Source organism: Coloeus monedula, assembly GCF_965178545.1.
Source record: "Coloeus monedula genome assembly, chromosome: 20".
Lineage (NCBI taxonomy): Eukaryota > Metazoa > Chordata > Aves > Passeriformes > Corvidae > Coloeus > Coloeus monedula.
The window spans coordinates 4982731-5001717 of record NC_138800.1 but is presented as its reverse complement, the minus strand read 5'-3'; the positions used below and the strand labels follow the sequence as shown (position 1 = coordinate 5001717).

The following is an 18987-nucleotide window of genomic DNA, read 5'->3' as shown; positions in this document are numbered from 1 at the left end:
GCCTGGGCTGTTGGGGAGGTTGTTGTGGGTACGACTCCAGCATGAGAAGCTGTAGATGAAGTCTCTGCTTTTCCTGCCAAAAACTCCAGGCACTGCCAAGTGAACTGGTATTTTGTTTTATTAAGTGTCATTTCTATAAAACAAATGCACAAATTGTGAAAACTTACAGTAAAAGAAAGCAGATGTTTACAATGAATCGATGAATTTAACAAACTCTTACCTTGTTCATTTCGTCTTGCACATAAAGCTGGTCTAGAAAACGTTCATGGGCACATGGGTAACAGTCACTAATACTGCACTAGGTCAAAGCACGGGGGTGAGACTGTGGCACAGGGCACTATGACTTCTTCCAGATTGCTGTTATGTTCACACTTGTCAGCACAACAAGGTAGGTGAAGGCAGGGTCTGCTACCACGTTGTTCACCAGGATTTCAGGAGGCTGCTCCCCGTTCACCCGCAGCTCCGGCCACTTGAGGATCTGTGGGGAGAACAGAGGGGGTGGTGGTGTGTCTGAGGGGGAGGTGGGTCCCTGGGGAACCTGAGGCAGAGGCTCTGCCCTTTTCTGAGGGGCTGGTGGAGCTGTGTGATATTCCTAAAGGGCCAGGGATGAGTGAAAACAGCTGCACCTCAGTCCCAGAGGAACAGGTTGGTGGCTTGGCAATGCACTTCCAAAGCCTGTGGAATCACAGAATTGTTGAGGTTGGAAAAGACCTCCCAGAGCACTGAGTCCAACCTGTGACCAGACCTTGTCACCCAGACCAGAGCTCTGAGTGCCACCTCCAGGGATGGTGACTCCACCATCTCCCTGGGCAGCCCCTTCCAATACCTGAAATCCCTTCCAGTGAAGAAATAACAGAACACTGGGTCACTTCATACCTCTGTCTAATGCAGCTCCAGACCAGTGGGTGAGAGCCTTTGGGAGTGTTTGTGATTGTCCTTTCAGAGGGACAGGCAAGGGAACAGTGATTGCCCCAAAGAGAACTGTCTCCAGAGGGAAATACTGGGCAGAAAAAGGGGGAGTGAGCCTTTTCCTGCCAGGGAATGTTCACTCTGGCTTCCCTCCCCTCCCTGGGGGATGTGGTGCCTGCACACCTGTGCTCCCCAGTTTAACCACTGTTTAGGGCCCTTCTAGGAAGAGCTGCAGGGGGTGACAGATTTGCTTTGCAGCTCCTCATTCCTGTCCCAGTGAACGGCCTTGGCCACGCTCTGGAGATTGCTTTTAATTGCTTGTGAGTGTCAGATGTGGAAACACAAGGCATGTTCTGGGATAAACCTGCTCAGGAGTGGGATCAGCTGCCCTGGGGTGGAAGGGAGGCCCCAAAGAGAACCTCAGACCTACCTGTGTGGGAGAGATCCTCCGCTCCGAGCGCTTTCCCTTGGCAGAGCCCCAGGCTGTGGTGTAGCTGGAGAGGTTGTACATCCACACACTGCCCTTCTCATCCCCACAGAACACGTACTCTTTTGCTGTGAGAGCAGAAGAAAAAGCTGGAAAACGAGTGTGGAGCTGGGAGTCTGTTCTGCTGTAAAGCAGAGATTCAGGAGAGCTGCAGGATCCCAATAGAGGGTGCCATATTTCAGCAGAATTCCCTTTCTGGCACAAAAATATTTATCTACCTTGCTCTGAAAGAACTCAATTCATTTGAAGATAAACCAGCTATCTTCAGTGTAGAAAAACTAGCCCTAAATGCTTTGGGATTTCTCCTGACCTTTTTTAGACTGGTTGTGGGAATTGCTGACCGGATCAGGTTTGTCTGTTCCTTGTCAGTCTCCAGCTGCCCAGCGTGTGACATCCCTGCCCACAGAAGCACTCAGCATCCCAGTGCCTCCACAGGGCCCAGCCTTGAGCTCTGTGCTTTGAAAACCTGTGCAAGAAAGACCCCTCGACCCTCAGCTGTCCCCCCTTGGAGGGCAGATGGTGCAGCTGTAATTGTTTATTACACGTGTTATTTCCACCCAGCTGGTGCTGGGCTGAGGCTGCGCAGTGCTGGAGCTGCACTGCAGAGGGGAGAGCAGAGCTCCCTGATGGGCTCTGAGATCCAGGCCTCTGCTTCCAGCTCCAGGCTGCTCCCATGGATCAAAGGAGAGCCACGGACACCTGGGCAAAGCATTACCCAGGAAATGAGTGCTGCCTACCTGGGCAGGTGCTGAGTGTCAGGTAGGACATGTCTGTTGTGGACCACTCCAGCTCAGCCAGAATAACTGCAGACATTGTCCGCTGGCATCCTTTTTCCTTGGCATCAAAAGACCTGCTCCAGCTCCACAAGTATATGCATCCTGGTTTGGAGCTCTTGGAAACTAGGGAAGAAAGGAAGGGAGAGACTGTGTCAGCTGCTGAGAAGCAAAATGCATCAAGACAGAGGTGGTCCATCCAGAATATGGCTTTTAAAGACATAGGATCTGATCCAGCAGCAACTGTTTCCACCTGCTTTACCTTATCTCAGGATAATTGGAGGTTGCAGAGAGATTTTCAGTGCTATGCTTATGTTCCTGAGCTGCAGAACAAGCATAAGCTGTTCAGAAAGAGCTAGCCCATGATGTGAAACCCCCAGTTCCCCTGAAAAAAATACTGTTGCTGCCAGCAGAAAGGGACTCTCCTTCCCTTCCACATTGGCACTGCTTGGCCAAGTGTGCTCTCGGGGATGTGTCCAGCTGATTTCCAGTCCTGTCCAAGAACAGGTTTGCACTCTAGGCCACAATTTTGGGAAAGACATGTGACTCTGGGAGACAGCTCCATCCTGTGTAGCCCCCCCAAAGCTAAAGAAGAGGCTGTCACACCCTGCTCAGCCCCTCTGCTCGTGCTGGCTTCACCCTGCGCACGCTGAGGTGCCCCACTGTTTTTGGGATTGGGCTGTTGTGTTTATACTCACCAACGACATCATCATTGAGAAAAGCCAAACCATCAACCCTGTGAGATGTTGTCATGCTTTCATCATCAGGAAACTGGAATATGGCTTCAAAAGGCCTAGAGCAGGGGGAAGGGTGAAATGAGCCAAGTCCTGAACAGCCACCCTTGAAAGGGCACCCGGGTGCAGAGCCCAGAAGGAAATTTGTGTATTAGTGAGTCTCTTGCCAAGCTCAGGTGAATTCCCCCTTGAACTTACACTTTTGTCACCTGGGTTTATTAATACAGCAGAAGCCTGTTTGCTCAAGAGCTTGCTGTTCCACTCCATCTCTTTTGCAGGCATCAGGGTTAGTATTTATCAGCAGGGCATGACTTTACTTGGTTCTTCCTTGTAATTTTTCCTGAGCTCCCACAGAGTGCCAGTTTCCTGGGTTACCTCATGTACCAGGAGCAGGGAAGGCCTCACTGTGAGACTGGAAATGGATCCAAAAATTTACGCTCCGTTACACTACCTGGAGATGACACGCCCTTAAGTTTTGGGGTATTGGATTACACTCCTGCAAAGCAGCCTGCAGCACCTGCAGACTGCAGCTGTCATGCAAGCTCTCAACAGTCCTTGAGCATGCTCCCATTTTTTCTGGCCACTCTGGGAAGGGGAGGATGTTTCAAGTTTGGAAGGACATGCTGCTTTTGCTCAGACCTCCTCAGTTAGAAATCAAGCCTTTGTTAGGACTATCTCTTCTTGTTACGGAAAGCAAATGCATGCCCCCAGCTTGTGGTTCTCACCTGCTTTTTTGTCCCTTATCCAGTTTTATGTTCCAGGCAAAGCAGCCATCTTCACAGCCTGCCAGCAGGTACTGCTCTGGGCAGGTGGGGACCAGGGCAATCCGGAGGGGGATAGAGGCTGTTTCCAGCACCAGCAGCTGGCTAAAAAAAAGCAGAGAACAAGCAGTTAAGTGGTGCTGTGACGTGATAGTTACAGGCTCCTGGACTGGCCACATCTGGTTTTTGAACCTTTACCTTGCTTTGAAATTGTAGTCACAGTCTGGAATCCCAATATCCCAGAGTGCAATTCGCTTGTCATAGGATGCAGCTGTGGAACACAGAAGAGAAGCAGGTAGTGACACCGCTGCTCATCTGGCTCTTCTCGTGCTAGCTGGCAATTCTGCCTGAGTCACAGTCACCCTCTAAGGCTGTGGCACCAGAGAGCTCATTAAAGCACAGCAGCAGTCCCCGAGGCTCCTGGCCCAGCACTTCCCAGACACTGTCACACATGCACAGTCAGTACTTTGTGTTCTTATCCTGTGCTCTAAGAGGGGCAGATAAAACAAAGTTTGCTTCCTGGTGTCCATTACTGAGTTGTGGCTTCACAAGGTCATTAGTTAGTGGCCCTCTGAGCTTGTTTCTGGTCAGGGCTTCTGGTGGAATCTAAAATATGAGCTCCAACCTCTACTCTCAGGCAGATACCACTTAATTCCACATATCCATGGCTTACTGTGTTCACATCCACAACAGCTCCCATTAGGAGTTAGGCACTGACAAAGGGTGAGAAACATGTCACCAAGCTGATACACTGAAAGCAGAAACAGTTCTAAGAGATTACTCTGAGTAACCTGGACCCTCATCAGATGGCAGCCCTCAAACTCAGAGTTTGTTGGTGTCCTCTCCCCAGAAACAATGCAAAGATTCTCCCTTTATTACTCTAAATTTTTCTATGAAATATAACAAGCCTTGCTGTCCACACCATTATATGGCTGTGCTACCAACCTCTTTGTCCCTTCTACCAACCTCTTTATCCTTTCCTCTGCTTCTGCTTTTGGCACTCTTGAGCTTCTTCTTGAAAAGTACTGCCTATTCTAAAAAACATTCCACTTTTAATGGATCATGTAGCACTCTAACCACTCCAGGATGTGGGTAATTGTAGGCAAGAGGAACAATGGGGTGCAGGTGTGGCCTGAATGGCTCTGTACCAACTGACTGTACAGCCTGACAATGCAGTTGCAATTTGTAACATGATGGTTCATTACCAGTCCACGAGCCACAGCCTCTGTGAGCCCTGCCGTGTGTGGCACAGCTCTCCTTGACATCAGGACCTGAATAGAAATCTCTGACGAGGCATAGAATTCACATTAAAAAAAAAAATCAAAATCAATTAAGTGCATTGTTGGATAAAATGAAACCCAACAGCCCATAATAGGGTGCTGTGCTGGAGGAGAGTCATGCCACTGCCTGGCTCCCAGCTGCCTGCTCTGCCATTCTCCTTACTCATCCCTGTGGAACAGATCCACTCCTGGGCTTGTTTGTGGCTAATGTGTGTGTGACAGCCACCCTGAGAGCCACCAAGGGAGAAAGAGGAGCTGCTGCACCTCAGCTAAAGAGCCAGGCTCTGGCTGAAACAAGCTGTTCCTGCTGGAGATTGCTGCCACAGGAGAATAACAATGCTCTCTCCCTAATGTCCATGCCTTTTGTTCATGTGTCCCTGCTTGCCCTGGTGACAATTCCCCCTGTTCAGGAAGCCCTGACTTTTCCACATCAGCACTAAAACTAGGGATTCTGAAGCTGACTTACTGAAGAGGTGGGTCTCCTGGGTTGGGCTGAAGCAGACAGTAGCAATGGGCTTTTTGTGAGCCTTTATCTCTCCGTAGCAGAAGTCGGCTGCCACATGGATCAGTTTGACAATCCCTCTCCTCCCTGCAGCTGCCAAGATGTTGTGAGCTTTCTTGCGGTTGTCGCTGATTACCATCGTCAGGGTTGTCCATGCAACGCTGAAGAACTCCTGGGACAGAAGGAAAACAAGGCTGGGGTGACAGAGAACCGCCAGCAGGGTGGTGGCTGTCACCTCAGAGAAAAGACAACTGTCACAAGTGCTACTCAGGTGAAATGACACCACTATTTAAGATGGAGCATCAAAACTCAAAACAGCTCTCAGAAGAATGCAAACTACAGAAAGAGGATGTTTATTCCTCTGTGCTGTCAAGCAGGCTCAGCAGCCAGACACACCTGTGTGAGGACTGGCAAGCTGATCTCTTAAGCTAATAAAAAAATAAACCCAAACCAGGTGAAAAGGATGAGCATGATATGTTTATTATCTATCTTCATCTTCTTAACATCTGTCCACACTAACACTTTCAGACCTCTTTGTAATATATATTATGTGTGTATGTAATTAGTACTGTAATTACTACAGATATTCCCATTCAAGGCTTACCCTTCCCACTTGCAACCCACCTCTGTAGCCACCTTATACTTTTTCAGCACTGTCCCTGTCTCACAATCAATCAGACAGACAGATTCCCCTCCACAGGTTGCCACAGTTCTGGAGGAGCTCACAATGGGATCTGAAAGAGGAAAATAATGGGTGAGAAGTTCCCAGGTTCAGGGATAACACATGAAGACTGCAGCTTATCACTGCCTGGTGCTCTCCCAGTCTCCTGTTTTCAAAATCAATGGAGAAATATGTAAGCAAGTCTCTTCCTGACAACGGAGACTACGGCTTGAAGGAGCAGGGGTCTGAGGCATGGAGTCCGCTGGGATTCCAGAGCCAGGTGGTTCTGGGAATCCTGCAAACCTCTTTAAGAGCTCACCTTTCCTGGCTCCAGAGTCTAGCACTGGCTCGAAGACACAGGACCAGAGCTGCGTTTTAAAATCCTCGCGGCTGTTGCCTTTACTGTGACACTGAAGAAAATGCAATGGCTCTGCACTGACATCCTCCTACAATAAACCATCCACATTTAGAAAATTCATTCCCCTGACATGGTTTGCCTGTGATTGCCTTGACAGAACTCTCTACTGAACACAGCAATCTGAGTTAAACTCAAGTATTTTTCAGCCCTTCTGTGCTACGGAGAAGAGGAGAGACTGAGGTGCCACAATGCTCAAGAGTCCTAAAGCAGCAGGGAACTGTTTAGCAAAGATGTGCCCAGCAGACCCCAGCAGAGAACCCCATTTCCTACTGCAGAGAAGCGTGAAAAACCCTTTAGATCCCCACTGGCCTGAGCTGAGGGGGAAACACCTTTCCCCATGCAGCCACTGGTTTGAGCTGAGAGCAAGGCTTGCCAGTCCCATTTCTAAGCACAGGCTTTCAGTGCACCACCTCGGAGCGCTGGTCCATCCATCCCCCAGAGGGGATTCACTGGCGTCTCCTGGGGGGTGCCTTCTCTCCCTTGATGCCTCTGAGAGATTTAAAACAATGACAAAAAAACCAAACCAAAACTCACAATATATTTGGCCAACTACGAGCTCCAAGCTCTGTGCAGAGCTCTGAAGAAACCTGAAGGCAGCTCCTCCCACTAAACCAAGAGGCCCAAAGCCAGTCCCAAGGGGGCTGATGGACATACCTTGCGCTTGGAATTCTTCACTGGGGTCAAGGTAACCACGCCGTTGTCCTGCTCCTGGCTTTTCTGTTCCCCTGTCATCTGGCTGGATCTTCTGTTGCTTTGCCCCTTGGGAAACTGCTCTCCATTCTTCTGTGTCCCTTCAGCTCCCTGCTCAGGGGTTGCCTCCTTGGCTGGTTGGTTCGACGTTCTTGGTTTGTCAGGAGCTGGGTCATCCTCCACATGACTGGATTTTCTGGGATTAACTGCAGCCTCCTCCTTGGTGCTTGCCTGGGACTTGGACCTCTTGTTTCCAGGGCTTGATTTTGAATGATTTCTTTTCCTCTTGCTGGGTGTTACTGTGACCTATAAGGCATGTTGTCATGTTGTCAGGTTCTGCAGAAGGTTTTTAGCTTCCCCGAGAAGTGCAGATAATTTGTAAGCCAGAGATATTAATTATTCACATGCAAGTACCCTCCCACGGTTACAGACTGGGTTCCAGGAATCAGCCCAGAGCTACAGGGTTCCTAGAGGCAGAAGCTAATGAAAACCACACAGCCAGCCTCCCTTTCAGCGCCCTTCCCTCGTCTCAGTTATTTGCAATCTACATACAATGTGGAAAAACAAATCTGGCCCGGGGACCACAGGGGCTCAGTCTGCAGCCATTTCCAAGCAGGCAAACACCAGCAGAGTCTGGCCAGGCATCAGCCCAGTTCTCTAATTAAAACATCCCTTCCTAGAAGAGAGGTGGAGTGAGTAGGACTGCACTCATGGAATGTTTTAGGTCTCCTATGAGAATGGAAGCTCTCTCCTCTCACAGAGCAGCTCAACCTTCGCATTTCTGGGAAAGCTTCAATCTGGCTGTAAAGAAGGAGCCTGAGCTGTTGGATACAGGCTGGAGCCTGAGACTGCCCCTGTGGTTAGCAAAGGGTCATAAATGTGAACTGACAAGAGCTACTGAATTCTCAGGAAACAGAAAGAACATTGCTAATGTAACTGGAAAAATCACCTACCTGAGCCACATCCTCTGCAGCTTCCCTGGGGCTTTCTGTGCTTTCTTCCTCATTCTCATCCATCTTTTCCTCTGTTTCAGTATCAGAGTTTAACTCCAGACCTAGTGAGTATGCCAGAAACTCTTCTGCAATCATTTTCACCTGAGAAGCAAATACGTGGATATGTTAAAAAAGAAAGAAAAAAAAAAGAAGACAAAAAAGCCACAGCATGTCAAGCTCTGATGTGTCATGGCACAAAGAGCTGCTTTGCTGGGTTTTTAATACTGCTCCCTCTATTCTGTGTGAATTTCACAAGTGGTGGAGGAGTCCCCAACTGACATTACACAACCCAAGAACTTCTCTTTGTCATGGGCATCCAGAGCACACAGCTGTGGAAAAAACAGCACAGCAATAAAACAAGACAAAGGAGAGATGGAAGCCTCAACTGTGTGTATGAACATACAAATAAAACAAACGTTACAAACTAAATGGTGTCTTTCCCCACTGGGAGCAACTACACTTCTGTCATTATCTTTTCTCTTCCATCAAGAGTAAAGGTTGCCATTAAACTAATTTTCAAACAATTAAATATTAAGGATACTGCAGTCTGGTTAATTAGTACAAGTATCATTATTGCTTATGAATTAAAAACCGATGTTTAATGATAACCATTTCAACTTGGTGCTTCTGTAACTGCTTAACAAAGCAGTGAAGAAAAAGTGATACCACTTGTCTGCAAGAGCACCCAAATCCATGGAGTGTTTTAATCCAATCCATGCAGAACCAGGAGCAGGGTCCTTGCCTGAAGAGCAGGAGGGTGAGTGGGATGTGACCTACCCGCCAGCGGGTGAACTCGCTGAGTGAGCTGGGTCCGTACACCACATTGGTCTGTACTGACTTCAGGAACTTCTTCTTGATGGACTTCACCTGCTCAGCTGTGTATTTCTCAGGGAGTTGGTCACGGAAGAATTTTTCCCAGTGAGCAGTAACCTAGGCAGAAAGACTGAGTTCATCCAACAGAAAAGCACAAGGGAACTTGTGAAAGCATTTGGGAAGTGGCCAACCTTGAGTGCTGCACCCTACGTGATGGCACCACTTTAATTTAATTATTCATGTTCAAATGACCATTTCAGCTAACAAGAAAGTCAGTTCCTCTGAACCAGGCTGGAGTGAGTGTGGCTCAGCAGGCATTGTCAGCATGGACCCATTTAGAGATACCTGGGCTCCAAAAGGCTGCTGAACTACAGGCACAACCACGTGGATGCTCACCTGTCAGCACAGTTTCCCATGGGAGTTTCTGGTGGGCAGTAACACATCCATCAGCATTTGGACCCAACAGACATTTTTACATTGAGGCACAGGACTAAGAACTGGGCAGGCAAGTACCAATAACATCAGGGAAAGGCATCAGGGCCCAAACACCACGAAAAGAACAGCACAGGGGGAAGAGTTTGGTGTCTCATTAAACAGCCAACCATGATCAGTTGTCTGGGTAAGAGGCTGAGCAGCTCTCAGAGAGACCCCTTGAGATACACAAATATTACACATACAACACTCAGCACAACAAGACATCCCGGTCTTCAGTATTTGATTTCTCCCCCCTGCTACACAGAAGGAATTAAGAAGATCAAGTAACTAGAATACAAATGGTAAGAGAAGTAATACACAAAAGCAATCAGCCAACCAAACCTTTTTCATAACTGAACAATAATTTTGCTTAAGATCACAACAATGCCTTGTGGGGACAATCTGTCAGGAGCTAAACTGTGTAGACAGATAAGTGAAAATAGAGTTCTAAACATTCACAGCTGAAGAAGAAAGAACAAATCCTTGCTCCTGGTGTATGCTGGAAAAAGCAAGATTATCCTGAGCTTGGTTTTGTGCTCCCCATTCCTGGGGCCTGGACAGTAACTTAAATTAGATGGGGAGGTGTTTGCAGCTGTTCTGGCAGCACCAGGCTTCTCCCATTTCTGAACGATGCTCAGAGTGACCTGAAAAACTACAGGATCAGACAACAGACATGGCTGGCCCTGCTCCTGTCACCTAAACCAAAGGCAAATTGGCTGCACAGAACAGGTAGAGCAGATGCCAGCAGTGACCAGAGAAAGCAGCAGTAAGACATTTCCTGAGTGGCTCATTCTGCAGGCTGGGCTCAGACCATACCACAGGTACTGCAAACCACTTGAAGCTTGTCTGCAGCTCTGCCACTCCACTGAGCACAGGATTTAGTTATTTCTCAGGTGTTTGGAGGTTAAGGAAATATCCCACATCTTACCTTGCTGGTGAGCTTACGGCTGTTGACACGCCTCACATGGTTGGCCAGTTTGGTTATGTCCTTGCCATTGAGCAGACGAAGATTTTGCAAAAGAAACATTACTTTATAGTCATCATTGAGCTGGAAAGAGAAAACATTGGAGTTATAAAAGCTGTACACGTGGTACTTGCTTTACCTTTAGTCCTTGATTAAAATACAGCCTATATGAAAATTATATATTTCGTAAGGAAAAGCCATTTCATAAAATCTCCTCAGGATTTTCAACTTGAATTTCACCTTTCAGCTGTGAATTAATGTTCTCCTGTGAGCTGGGATCTTAAACTGCAGACAGAGCTGCCCAGCCCTCAGGCAGTGCTAGCATCCAACACAAGGTGGGGGCTGTGTAACTGCTCATCTGCTGGGCCTGAGTGCAAGACTGGGAGCTCTGTTCATATCCCTTAACTCCTTCCACAGGGGAAGGCCTGTCCTGCCTCCAGTCAAGGAATTCCAGCAGGAATTCCTTGGGTCAGATGCATTTTAAGTCAGACAGTTCACCATACAGCCACACATATACTGCCATTGTGCAACAGCAAATAAGCATGTGGGGACGGTGAGTGGCTGATGCCAGTTTACAGCACAAGTAAAATCAGTTTTGGATGTTTAACTTGTACAGTCAGCAGATCCTCTTGGGAGAAGTCGAAACCTAAACCAGATTAATCACCAAGTTTAAACCCTCATCAGAGGACCGAGGCTGCTCTTCCAGAGCACAAAGGGCAGTAAAACTAAGACAGATATTAGGAAATAAAACTAACATTAGATATTAGGGAAAAACTCTTTACTGTGAGGGTCATGATGCATTGGCACAGGTTGCTCAGATAAGCTGTGGCTGCCCCATCCCTGGGAGTGTTTAAGACCAGGTTGGATGGGGTTCTGAGCAACCTGGTCTAGTGGAAGGTGTCCCTGCCCATGGTGGGGGGTGGATCAAGATGAGCTTTAAGGTCCCTTCCAAACCAAACCATTCTGTGTTTCTGTAAGAAGGACATCTCTACACAATCATTACCATATTTTACACAAGTATGAGCATAAAATACTGTGCCTGATAAGCCATCTAAGAAGGGACTTTGGTCTAGAGAATCAGGAGTTCAAGACACAGATTTTAATATCTGAGTGGTTTTGGGCAAGTCACTTCTGCAGACTGAGAAACAGTGGCACAAAGTGGTTAAATGTGGCACGAAGGCTGGCTGCTTTCTCCAACGCCCTTCCACTTGCTGCCCAAGAACAATAGATAAGAGCTTTGCACAACTGCTGTTTGTTTGCCTCTCTGTTTAGTGTAAGGAGGGGGGTAACTCACTGTCAAGTACACATTGTTCTCGTAGGTCAGCTCCTCAAGCAGAGGGAACTGTTTCAGAGCAGTTACATCTTCCAGCTTGTTATTGTTGCAGTTCAGGACACGCAGATCGGGCAGGGTTAGGCTGTTGGGGAATTTGTCCAGTAAATTATCAGAGAGATCAAGTTTCTGCAGGTGCCTCAGGCGGGAAAACAAACGTGGGTCTAAGTCTCCAGTCTTCAACTGCAGCTTGGACAGGCTGAAAATAAAAAAAACCCCATGAACTATCTGCAGCTCACTGGAAGAACAAATGCTGATTTCACAGGATACAAAGTCCCACCTGGTGGCACCTCAGTCCAGCACAACTCACTGGGTACATCTGACCAAACCTGCTTTTTCTGGTGGCAGCATTCTGGATTGTGAGCACACTGTGGGGAAGCCGATGTGTCTGAGCTGACACCATCAGAGACTCAGGTGTGTCAAAGTACAACTAGCCTGCAATTCAGATAATCTCCTAGGGGTAACTGAGCTGGCTGGGAGCAGTGAATTACCAGCAAAAGTTATTTTATAGAAAAAATTACTACACCTCTAAGAGGTTTGGTATTTTGTTCCTGTGCAATGTTGATTCAACAAAACAAGCTGTGGCAATTCAAGACACTTACTACCCTGTCCACAGAATGTACTACATTCATTATTTCACAGTTCAGACCAAGTGCAGAGCATGTTCCCAAATAATTTGGCTGTTTTCAAAGAACTAACTTGACCAAAAAAGTGATTTTTCCATTTCTTTTATAGCGAGTTTTGCTGCAAAAACTTCCAATGATAAACGTGAATATAAATGAAATCTACTTAAAAAAATCCCAAGACTGCCACCAAAACAGAAGAACTCTGTCCTGGAAAGAGGAAGTGGTACAATACTGATGAGGGGAAAAGAAATATCCCTGCTCCACAAGAAAGTGAAAAGTACCTTTTATAAGCAGGGTCATTTATATTGGGTTAGATCGTTTAGGTGAGCTCCAAAGGGAGGTTCCAGTCCTGGCAGCCAACATCTCATGAGGGCACAAGCTTGAGCTCCTTTAACAAACAGAATCTCTGTCTCTAATGATTAGTTAAAAAAATAGACTTCTAGATATTAATGAAGTGTGAATAAATGAGGCAAATAAATCCAGGAAGCAAGATCCTTTCTCCTTCACTTACCATCTCAGAAGTGTAACCAGCCAGCCACAGCTGGTAAGAAAAGTTGAGGAGAACCCAGCTGGCTGCAGAGCTGTGGCTGTGGTGTCATTTTGGGGAGAAACTCAACGGTGTTCCCCAAATGGACTTTCTGAAATACGACCCTTCAACATCACAGTACGAAGCTGCATGGAGAAAGCCACACTCCAAAAACCCACAGGTTCAAACATCTCCCCATCACTGTGTTACCCAGATTACTGCAGCTGATACTCCTCAGAGAAATGTTTAAGTTTCTCTCTAAAAATAATGATTTTAGCACAAGGCAAACTGAAAGAAATAACTTTAAAGAGTACATGTGAAACCCAAACCCCCTGACATCAGCAACAAAAACAACAAAGGCGCCAGCCAGAAATTGGCCAGCTGAGTCACTTGGATTGGCCAGGTCTGGAACAGTGAAATTCCACTGTGTTAAACATTTGGAAAGATACATATTTGCAATGACCTCTGTTCAGGATCTGAGTGACAAAACTGTTTCTATTGGTTTTTAAGTGTTTCAGAGTTTATTCTCTCCCTCTGCAATGTTTGAGGTACTAGGATAACTGGATTTAGAGGGGATGGAAAGTGATGGAGGGAGAGGAAAATGGAAGGGAAATAATGTAAAAAATACTTTTAAAACCCTCTCAAATCTATGCTGGAAGATTCTCATATTCACATTAAGCAATTGCTAGCAAAGACACAAGGGCTTTGGGGGTAGGGATGATACCGTGGGGTTAGGAAATCAGGATCCAGCCCTGAGCAGCTTCACAAAATAGAAATGGCAAAAAAGGGTAACATCTGCCAATAACCTCTCTAGTGAATGCAGTGCCACCAGTGCTCACTGCTCCTGCACTGGAAACGCCATCTCAGTTCTGTGCTTGGGATCTGTTTCTCTTTTTTCAGTAAAAAAGAGAAGAAAAGGGGAAGAAAGAGAGAAAAAGGAGATTGCCCAGTTTGAATTAATCTGGAATTTTCCATGGGCCTGTCTGCACTTACTTCAGGGTCTCGATCTTTCGAAGCCTCGTAGATCTTGGAACTGCCCTTTCCAAAAGAAGTTCTGTAGTAATTTTGGACATTTTTAATCTCCACCCTGCTGCTGGAATCACTAATCAGTCAGCTGTAAGATGTCTTCTGGTTACCTTCCTGGTAAAACAAATGGGAATAAGAGGAAATGCTTTCAACAGCTCCAAAGGCAGAAAAAAAAAATTATGAGGTTATCTACTGTTTTTGCTGCTGTGTTGGAAGTCACCTTTGTTACTTGGCTGAAATGAATATGGCAAAGACTATTATTAGACTGGGCACAGGCTCCCAACATGCTGATCCAATCCATCTCCAAAACAACAGGGATACATCCCATGGCTGTTGGAGTGACAGACTTGCTGCAGGTGAAAGCTGTCCATGAGTGATGGCACTCAGGACCAGGACAGCACCACAGGTACCTGTTTGTGCCTCTCCTGGGCTCTGCTCCAGGAATTCCAACACTCTTTCAAACGAACAGCAGCAGCAAGAGTCAATACACCTGCTGTGAATGTCTTCCTCCCAAGAAAGCGACACTGCGCTCACTGGCCTGACCAGCTGGACAGACTCTTGGCTGACGGCTTCTAAATTGCCAAAAATTTTGGAAAACTGAATTAATCAGCAGAAATTTAAACACCCACCAATCAAGGACATCATTTCCTCACCAAGGAAAAAGAAAATCAACAGCATTCTGTGTGTTGTTGTTGATTAACTGATGTTTCAGTACACACATACACACACACGGAGGGATACACCAATATTTGGAATAACAATGCTGACAGAGTCAAAAAATTGCCATGAAATTACTGGTTCAGGGGTTACCACTCTTCCTGACACAGATTCTAAGAGAGGGAAATAAAAGAGAACAGAGCTCCAAGGCTGGGCTCGCTCCTGTCTTTCTGTGTTAGATCAATGCTGCCTAAATGCCACTCCAGCACATCGTGAGGAGCACATGGGGCAGTGAGCCGTCCTTGGGTTTGCTTTCAGCAGCACCACACACCTACAGCACCTGCAACAATTTGTGGTGAGCAACGGGGCACTACAATATTGTATACACTGAAATATTGTATACCCTGAAATATTGTATACAAGCACAAAGAACTGAACTGAAAACCAGTTTAAACAGCAGCTGTTTGGGATTTGACCCTTCAAGCGACAGTGCTCTTGCTGCGAGCCAAACCACAGGGTCAGGCTGACCCAAGCAAACCTCCATAAGATCTTGTGCCTATAATAAAAATGTGTCACCAGTGACTGTGGATGTTCCCATCGCCCTCTCTTTGCCACACTGACACCCCAGACACAGCTGTGGCACGGCGGGAGCTGCAGGGAAGGCCAGACACGGCAAACCCCATTCCCACAGCATCACGGGTGATGCTGCAGAGAGAACACTCGGTTACCCCGGGGGCTGGTGAACCCTGGGGTTCTTTCAGTGGGAACTGACCCCCTCCTGCCCCACCGCAGCTCTCGGGATGGAGCCCCACAGCCAAGCATCCCCCTGACCTGAACGTGATAATTCGGAGCTGCCCTGCACCGCCCGGCTGGCGCAGCCCCTGGGCCGCGATGCCCCGGGGATGACAAGGCCACGGATGCCGGGATATCCGCCCACGCTGGGCCGCGGGGTATCACCGGCTGCGGGCGCAGGCCGCGGCTCCGCCCGTGGGCAGGGCCGGACAGGGCCGGGCGGGGCAGGTGCGGCCCCTGCCCGAGGCCTCGCCCGTCACCGCCGTCTCCGGACACCGAGCGCCGCTGGGGACGGCGCCGGCCGCGGCCTGAGGCGCCCCCGCGGGGCGTGCTCCGCGCGCCGCGCCTACAACTCCCAGCGACCCCCGCGGCGCTGAACAACGCCGCGGTGCCCGGGAGCGCCGCGGGGGCTGCTGGGAGCGCGAGTCCGCCCGCACCCCCCCCTCCACTCCCGCTGCCCGGCCGCGCGGCCTGCGCCCAGCCCCGCTGCCCTCACCTGGAAGCGGCCGGGGAGGAGGAAGAGGAGCCGGGGAGGAAGGAAGGGCGGGAGGAGGAGCGGGAGGGGGGGCTGTGTCCTCGGCGCAGCCGGCGGGATGCAGGCGGCAGGCGGCGGCGGAGGGCCGGGCTGCGGCTGCAAGGGGATCCGCTCCTGCCTGCTCTGCGAGGGGCCCGCGCCGGCCGCTCCGCCCCCGCAGGTACCGGGGAGGGGGCGGGCGGCGGGGCGGGGCGGCGGGAGGAGCCGGGGGGCGGCGGGGGGCGCCGGCCGTGGCCCCTCGGGGCGGGGCGGCTGCGGGACCCCCGTGCCCGGAGCGGGGCCGGGGCCCCGGGGGCCGCAGGGCTACACGACGGGGGCAAGGCAGAGCCCCCCCGGCGGTGAACAATTGTGAATTCTTCACCTCAGTAGCGCTCGGAAGCCGAGTCGGAGCTCACCTGGAGCCTCACGTGTTACATTCACATTCATTTGTTACAGCTTAGCCTTGTGGCCTGCGCGATTTTTATCAACTTTCCTTATTCAACATTTATTGCTGTGACAAACCATATCTCTGCAGCAATACCCACCATTATTCTCCTTATACCTGTGGTGCTGAGGATCATTGGTTCTTGCCCGCCTCTCCAGGATAAAGACATCACTAGGAAAGAAAAGTGGCTTCAAGCAAGCAGCACAGTGATGCTGCAGCTGTAAAAAAAAAAGAGCAGGGAATAGTTGTTCCCCAAAAGCAGCTGTGAAATTTCTCTTGTCTCCAAGAATCCTGTAGTTTTCATGCTGCAATACCAAGGTTGCAGGGGCAAATAATGGAAATATTGCTTTTCTTCTTTTCTGTTGATATTTCCACAGGGAGAAGATAATTTCACTTACTGTCCAGCAACAGGCCTAGCTAAAGGAAATGAGCACTCGGAATTTGCTGGCTGGGCATTTCCCTTTCCAGGGGTGTTCCTGGTGGAGGAGTTCATTAGTGAAGATGAAGAGTGTGAGATAGTGGAACTGATGGATCAAGATGACTGGAAACCATCACAGTCTGGCCGAAAGAAACAGGTTGGACTTTAGAAGCACATCTGATCTTAGATCCCTCTGGAAAAGGAAAGCTGTTTTCAGCTAAAACCCAAAATATTGAGATGTTTCATTAAGTGTTTTCCTTTGAAAGCTTTCCCTGAAATCAATGGCAAGAATTACCTGCAGTTAAAATCAACCTATTGCAAAAACACATGATAGCTGCAACAAACAGTATCTGATGGTGTGTGTTCAAGCATTAAAGTTTACACAATCTCCAAGGGAAAGAAATGGGTGTTTAGATTTGGTTTTACTTTATAAATCCAGAGAGATTAATGTAGATTCACTGAGTCCTTTTGCAACCTGGCAACCAGGTCACTGGAAGAGATGAGAACAGAACTCTGCAGGAGCAGCCTCTCCAAAAAGACTTGTCCTAGATTTTCCCTTTACACCAGCTTTTTCCTCCCTCTTCTTTTCCAACAGGACTATGGACCCAAAGTGAACTTCAAGAAACAAAGGCTGAAAGCTGGCAGCTTTACCGGTTTGCCAGGTTTCAGCAGAAAGATTGTGGCCCAGATGAAGGCCTGTGCTGTGCTCAGTGGTTTCTTACCTGTGGAACAGTGTAACCTGGACTACAGACCGGAGAGAGGCTCTGCCATCGACCCTCACTTTGATGACTGGTGGCTCTGGGGGGAGCGCCTGGTCAGCTTGAACTTGCTGTCAAAAACTGTGCTCTCCATGTCCTGCGATTCAGAGGACACCATCCAATTATTTCCCATTTCCAGTAAAGAGGAATTAAGTCCCCCTGGATCTTTCACGCAGACATCATCGTGCGGAAATTCAGGAGAAGGGGGAACCAAGTGCTTTTTGTCCCCAAGGCTGGTTCCGGGTAAGGAGGTGAGTGTGGCCATCCCCTTGCCCCAGAGGTCGCTGGTGGTGCTGCACGGGGACGCGCGGTACAAGTGGAAACACGGGATCCACCGCAGGCACATCGAGCACCGCCGCGTCTGCATCACCTTCAGGGAGCTCTCCGCGGAGTTCAGCGCCGGGGGGAGGCACGAGGAACTGGGCAAAGAACTGCTGCAAGTTGCTCTTTCCTTTCAAGGGAGACCCGTGTGACCACGAGGTTGCGTTTTGTTGGGAGATGTGTAAAATGAGGTATGGAATTTGTATGACTCGGTTTATTTCTGAGGTGGGCGTAAGGAACCAGGTGTGTGCAGAGATAAGCTCAATAAAATGGAAATTTAACAAACAGAAGTAAAAGGGATGGGTTTTGAAGCTTCCTGGGCAATGGGAGCTTTTAGGCCAAAGTCAGAAATGAGAGGTTGAATCCATTAGTTATGTTATAACAAAAAAGCAAACAGCCATTTCCTAAACACTTAAATTAAACCGAGAAAGTTAGAAACATTAAACAGAGTTATCAAGCAGCCCTTGACACAGCTCCAGCCCAAGCCCTGCCACAGATTTTAAGCTTTCCAGACCCATACTTGATTCTGTCAGACTGGTTTGAATGTTGCACCAAGCCCTGGGGGTACAACTATCTCCTCACCCACCACAGATAGGTCCTTTAGAGACCAGGTCTCAAGCAAGTATCTCTCTAAAGACAGTACAACACACTGAGAACTAATTAAAGTAATTATCTTTGCTGAAGATTCGTGCTCCAGCAATGAGGATTAATCATAAATTTCATGTGTGACCTGTATCTTCTGGGACCAAAGAGCAGCATTTGCAGAGGGCCAGTGCTGACTCTTTGGGCTTGGACAGAGATCAGACCAAAGGCCTGCACAGACTGTGTTATTTTCTGATCATTTGTCATCTCTGAACCCTGCTGTCAGCTCTCAGTAGCAAGAGTCTGTCTGATTTTGGGAATTAGCTGGGCAACAGACTGCAACTCTGGCAGCTATCATTTATTTTCCTGGCACCTCCAGCAGTCAGGTTTGAATCATGCCTCGTACCTAAGATTCAAGCAGTCATTTGCAGCAGAAGCTGATCTGAGGCCATCTGTCTGCTCTGAACAAACTTCTGTGCTCTTGAAAATGAAGTTGTGCTGTGGAGGAAGCGTGATCCTTTAATAAACACGGTG

General features: G+C 48.4%; 2 protein-coding genes across 2 annotated transcripts; one reads left to right on the top strand and one right to left on the bottom strand.

Annotated features, from left to right (window-relative positions):
- Positions 1–111: 111 nt before the first annotated feature.
- On the bottom strand, positions 112–16047 carry LRWD1 (leucine rich repeats and WD repeat domain containing 1). The gene is made up of 16 exons (XM_082294402.1): positions 15912–16047; positions 13934–14080; positions 11753–11987; positions 10423–10542; positions 8985–9137; positions 8169–8309; positions 7180–7521; positions 6427–6553; positions 6071–6180; positions 5411–5618; positions 3863–3935; positions 3629–3769; positions 2868–2962; positions 2134–2295; positions 1340–1464; positions 112–478 (listed from the first exon to the last, which is right to left on the bottom strand). The coding sequence occupies exons 2-16, from the start codon at positions 14011–14013 to the stop codon at positions 338–340; spliced, it is 2253 nt and encodes a 750-aa protein (XP_082150528.1). The 5' UTR covers positions 14014–14080; positions 15912–16047; the 3' UTR covers positions 112–337.
- Positions 15919–18097, top strand: ALKBH4 (alkB homolog 4, lysine demethylase). Its single transcript, XM_082294403.1, has 3 exons — positions 15919–16110; positions 16752–16949; positions 17388–18097. Exons 1-3 carry the CDS (start codon positions 16009–16011, stop codon positions 18021–18023), a joined length of 936 nt encoding a protein of 311 aa, XP_082150529.1. The 5' UTR covers positions 15919–16008; the 3' UTR covers positions 18024–18097.
- The last annotated feature ends 890 nt before the right edge of the window (positions 18098–18987 follow it).

Excerpts from the sequence above, each read along its gene's own strand:
- LRWD1 (XM_082294402.1), bottom strand. The coding sequence starts at position 14,013 with ATGTCCAAAATTACTACAGAACTTCTTTTGGAAAGGGCAGTTCCAAGA. Across the intron at positions 8,310-8,984 it reads GCGAGTTCACCCGCTGGCGG|GTGAAAATGATTGCAGAAGA; the intron begins GTAGGTCACATC and ends TTTGCTTCTCAG. Across the intron at positions 6,554-7,179 it reads TGAAGAATTCCAAGCGCAAG|GAGGATGTCAGTGCAGAGCC; the intron begins GTATGTCCATCA and ends GGTTTATTGTAG.
- ALKBH4 (XM_082294403.1), top strand. The coding sequence starts at position 16,009 with ATGCAGGCGGCAGGCGGCGGCGGAGGGCCGGGCTGCGGCTGCAAGGGG. Across the intron at positions 16,111-16,751 it reads CGGCCGCTCCGCCCCCGCAG|GGAGAAGATAATTTCACTTA; the intron begins GTACCGGGGAGG and ends ATATTTCCACAG. Across the intron at positions 16,950-17,387 it reads AGTCTGGCCGAAAGAAACAG|GACTATGGACCCAAAGTGAA; the intron begins GTTGGACTTTAG and ends CTTTTCCAACAG.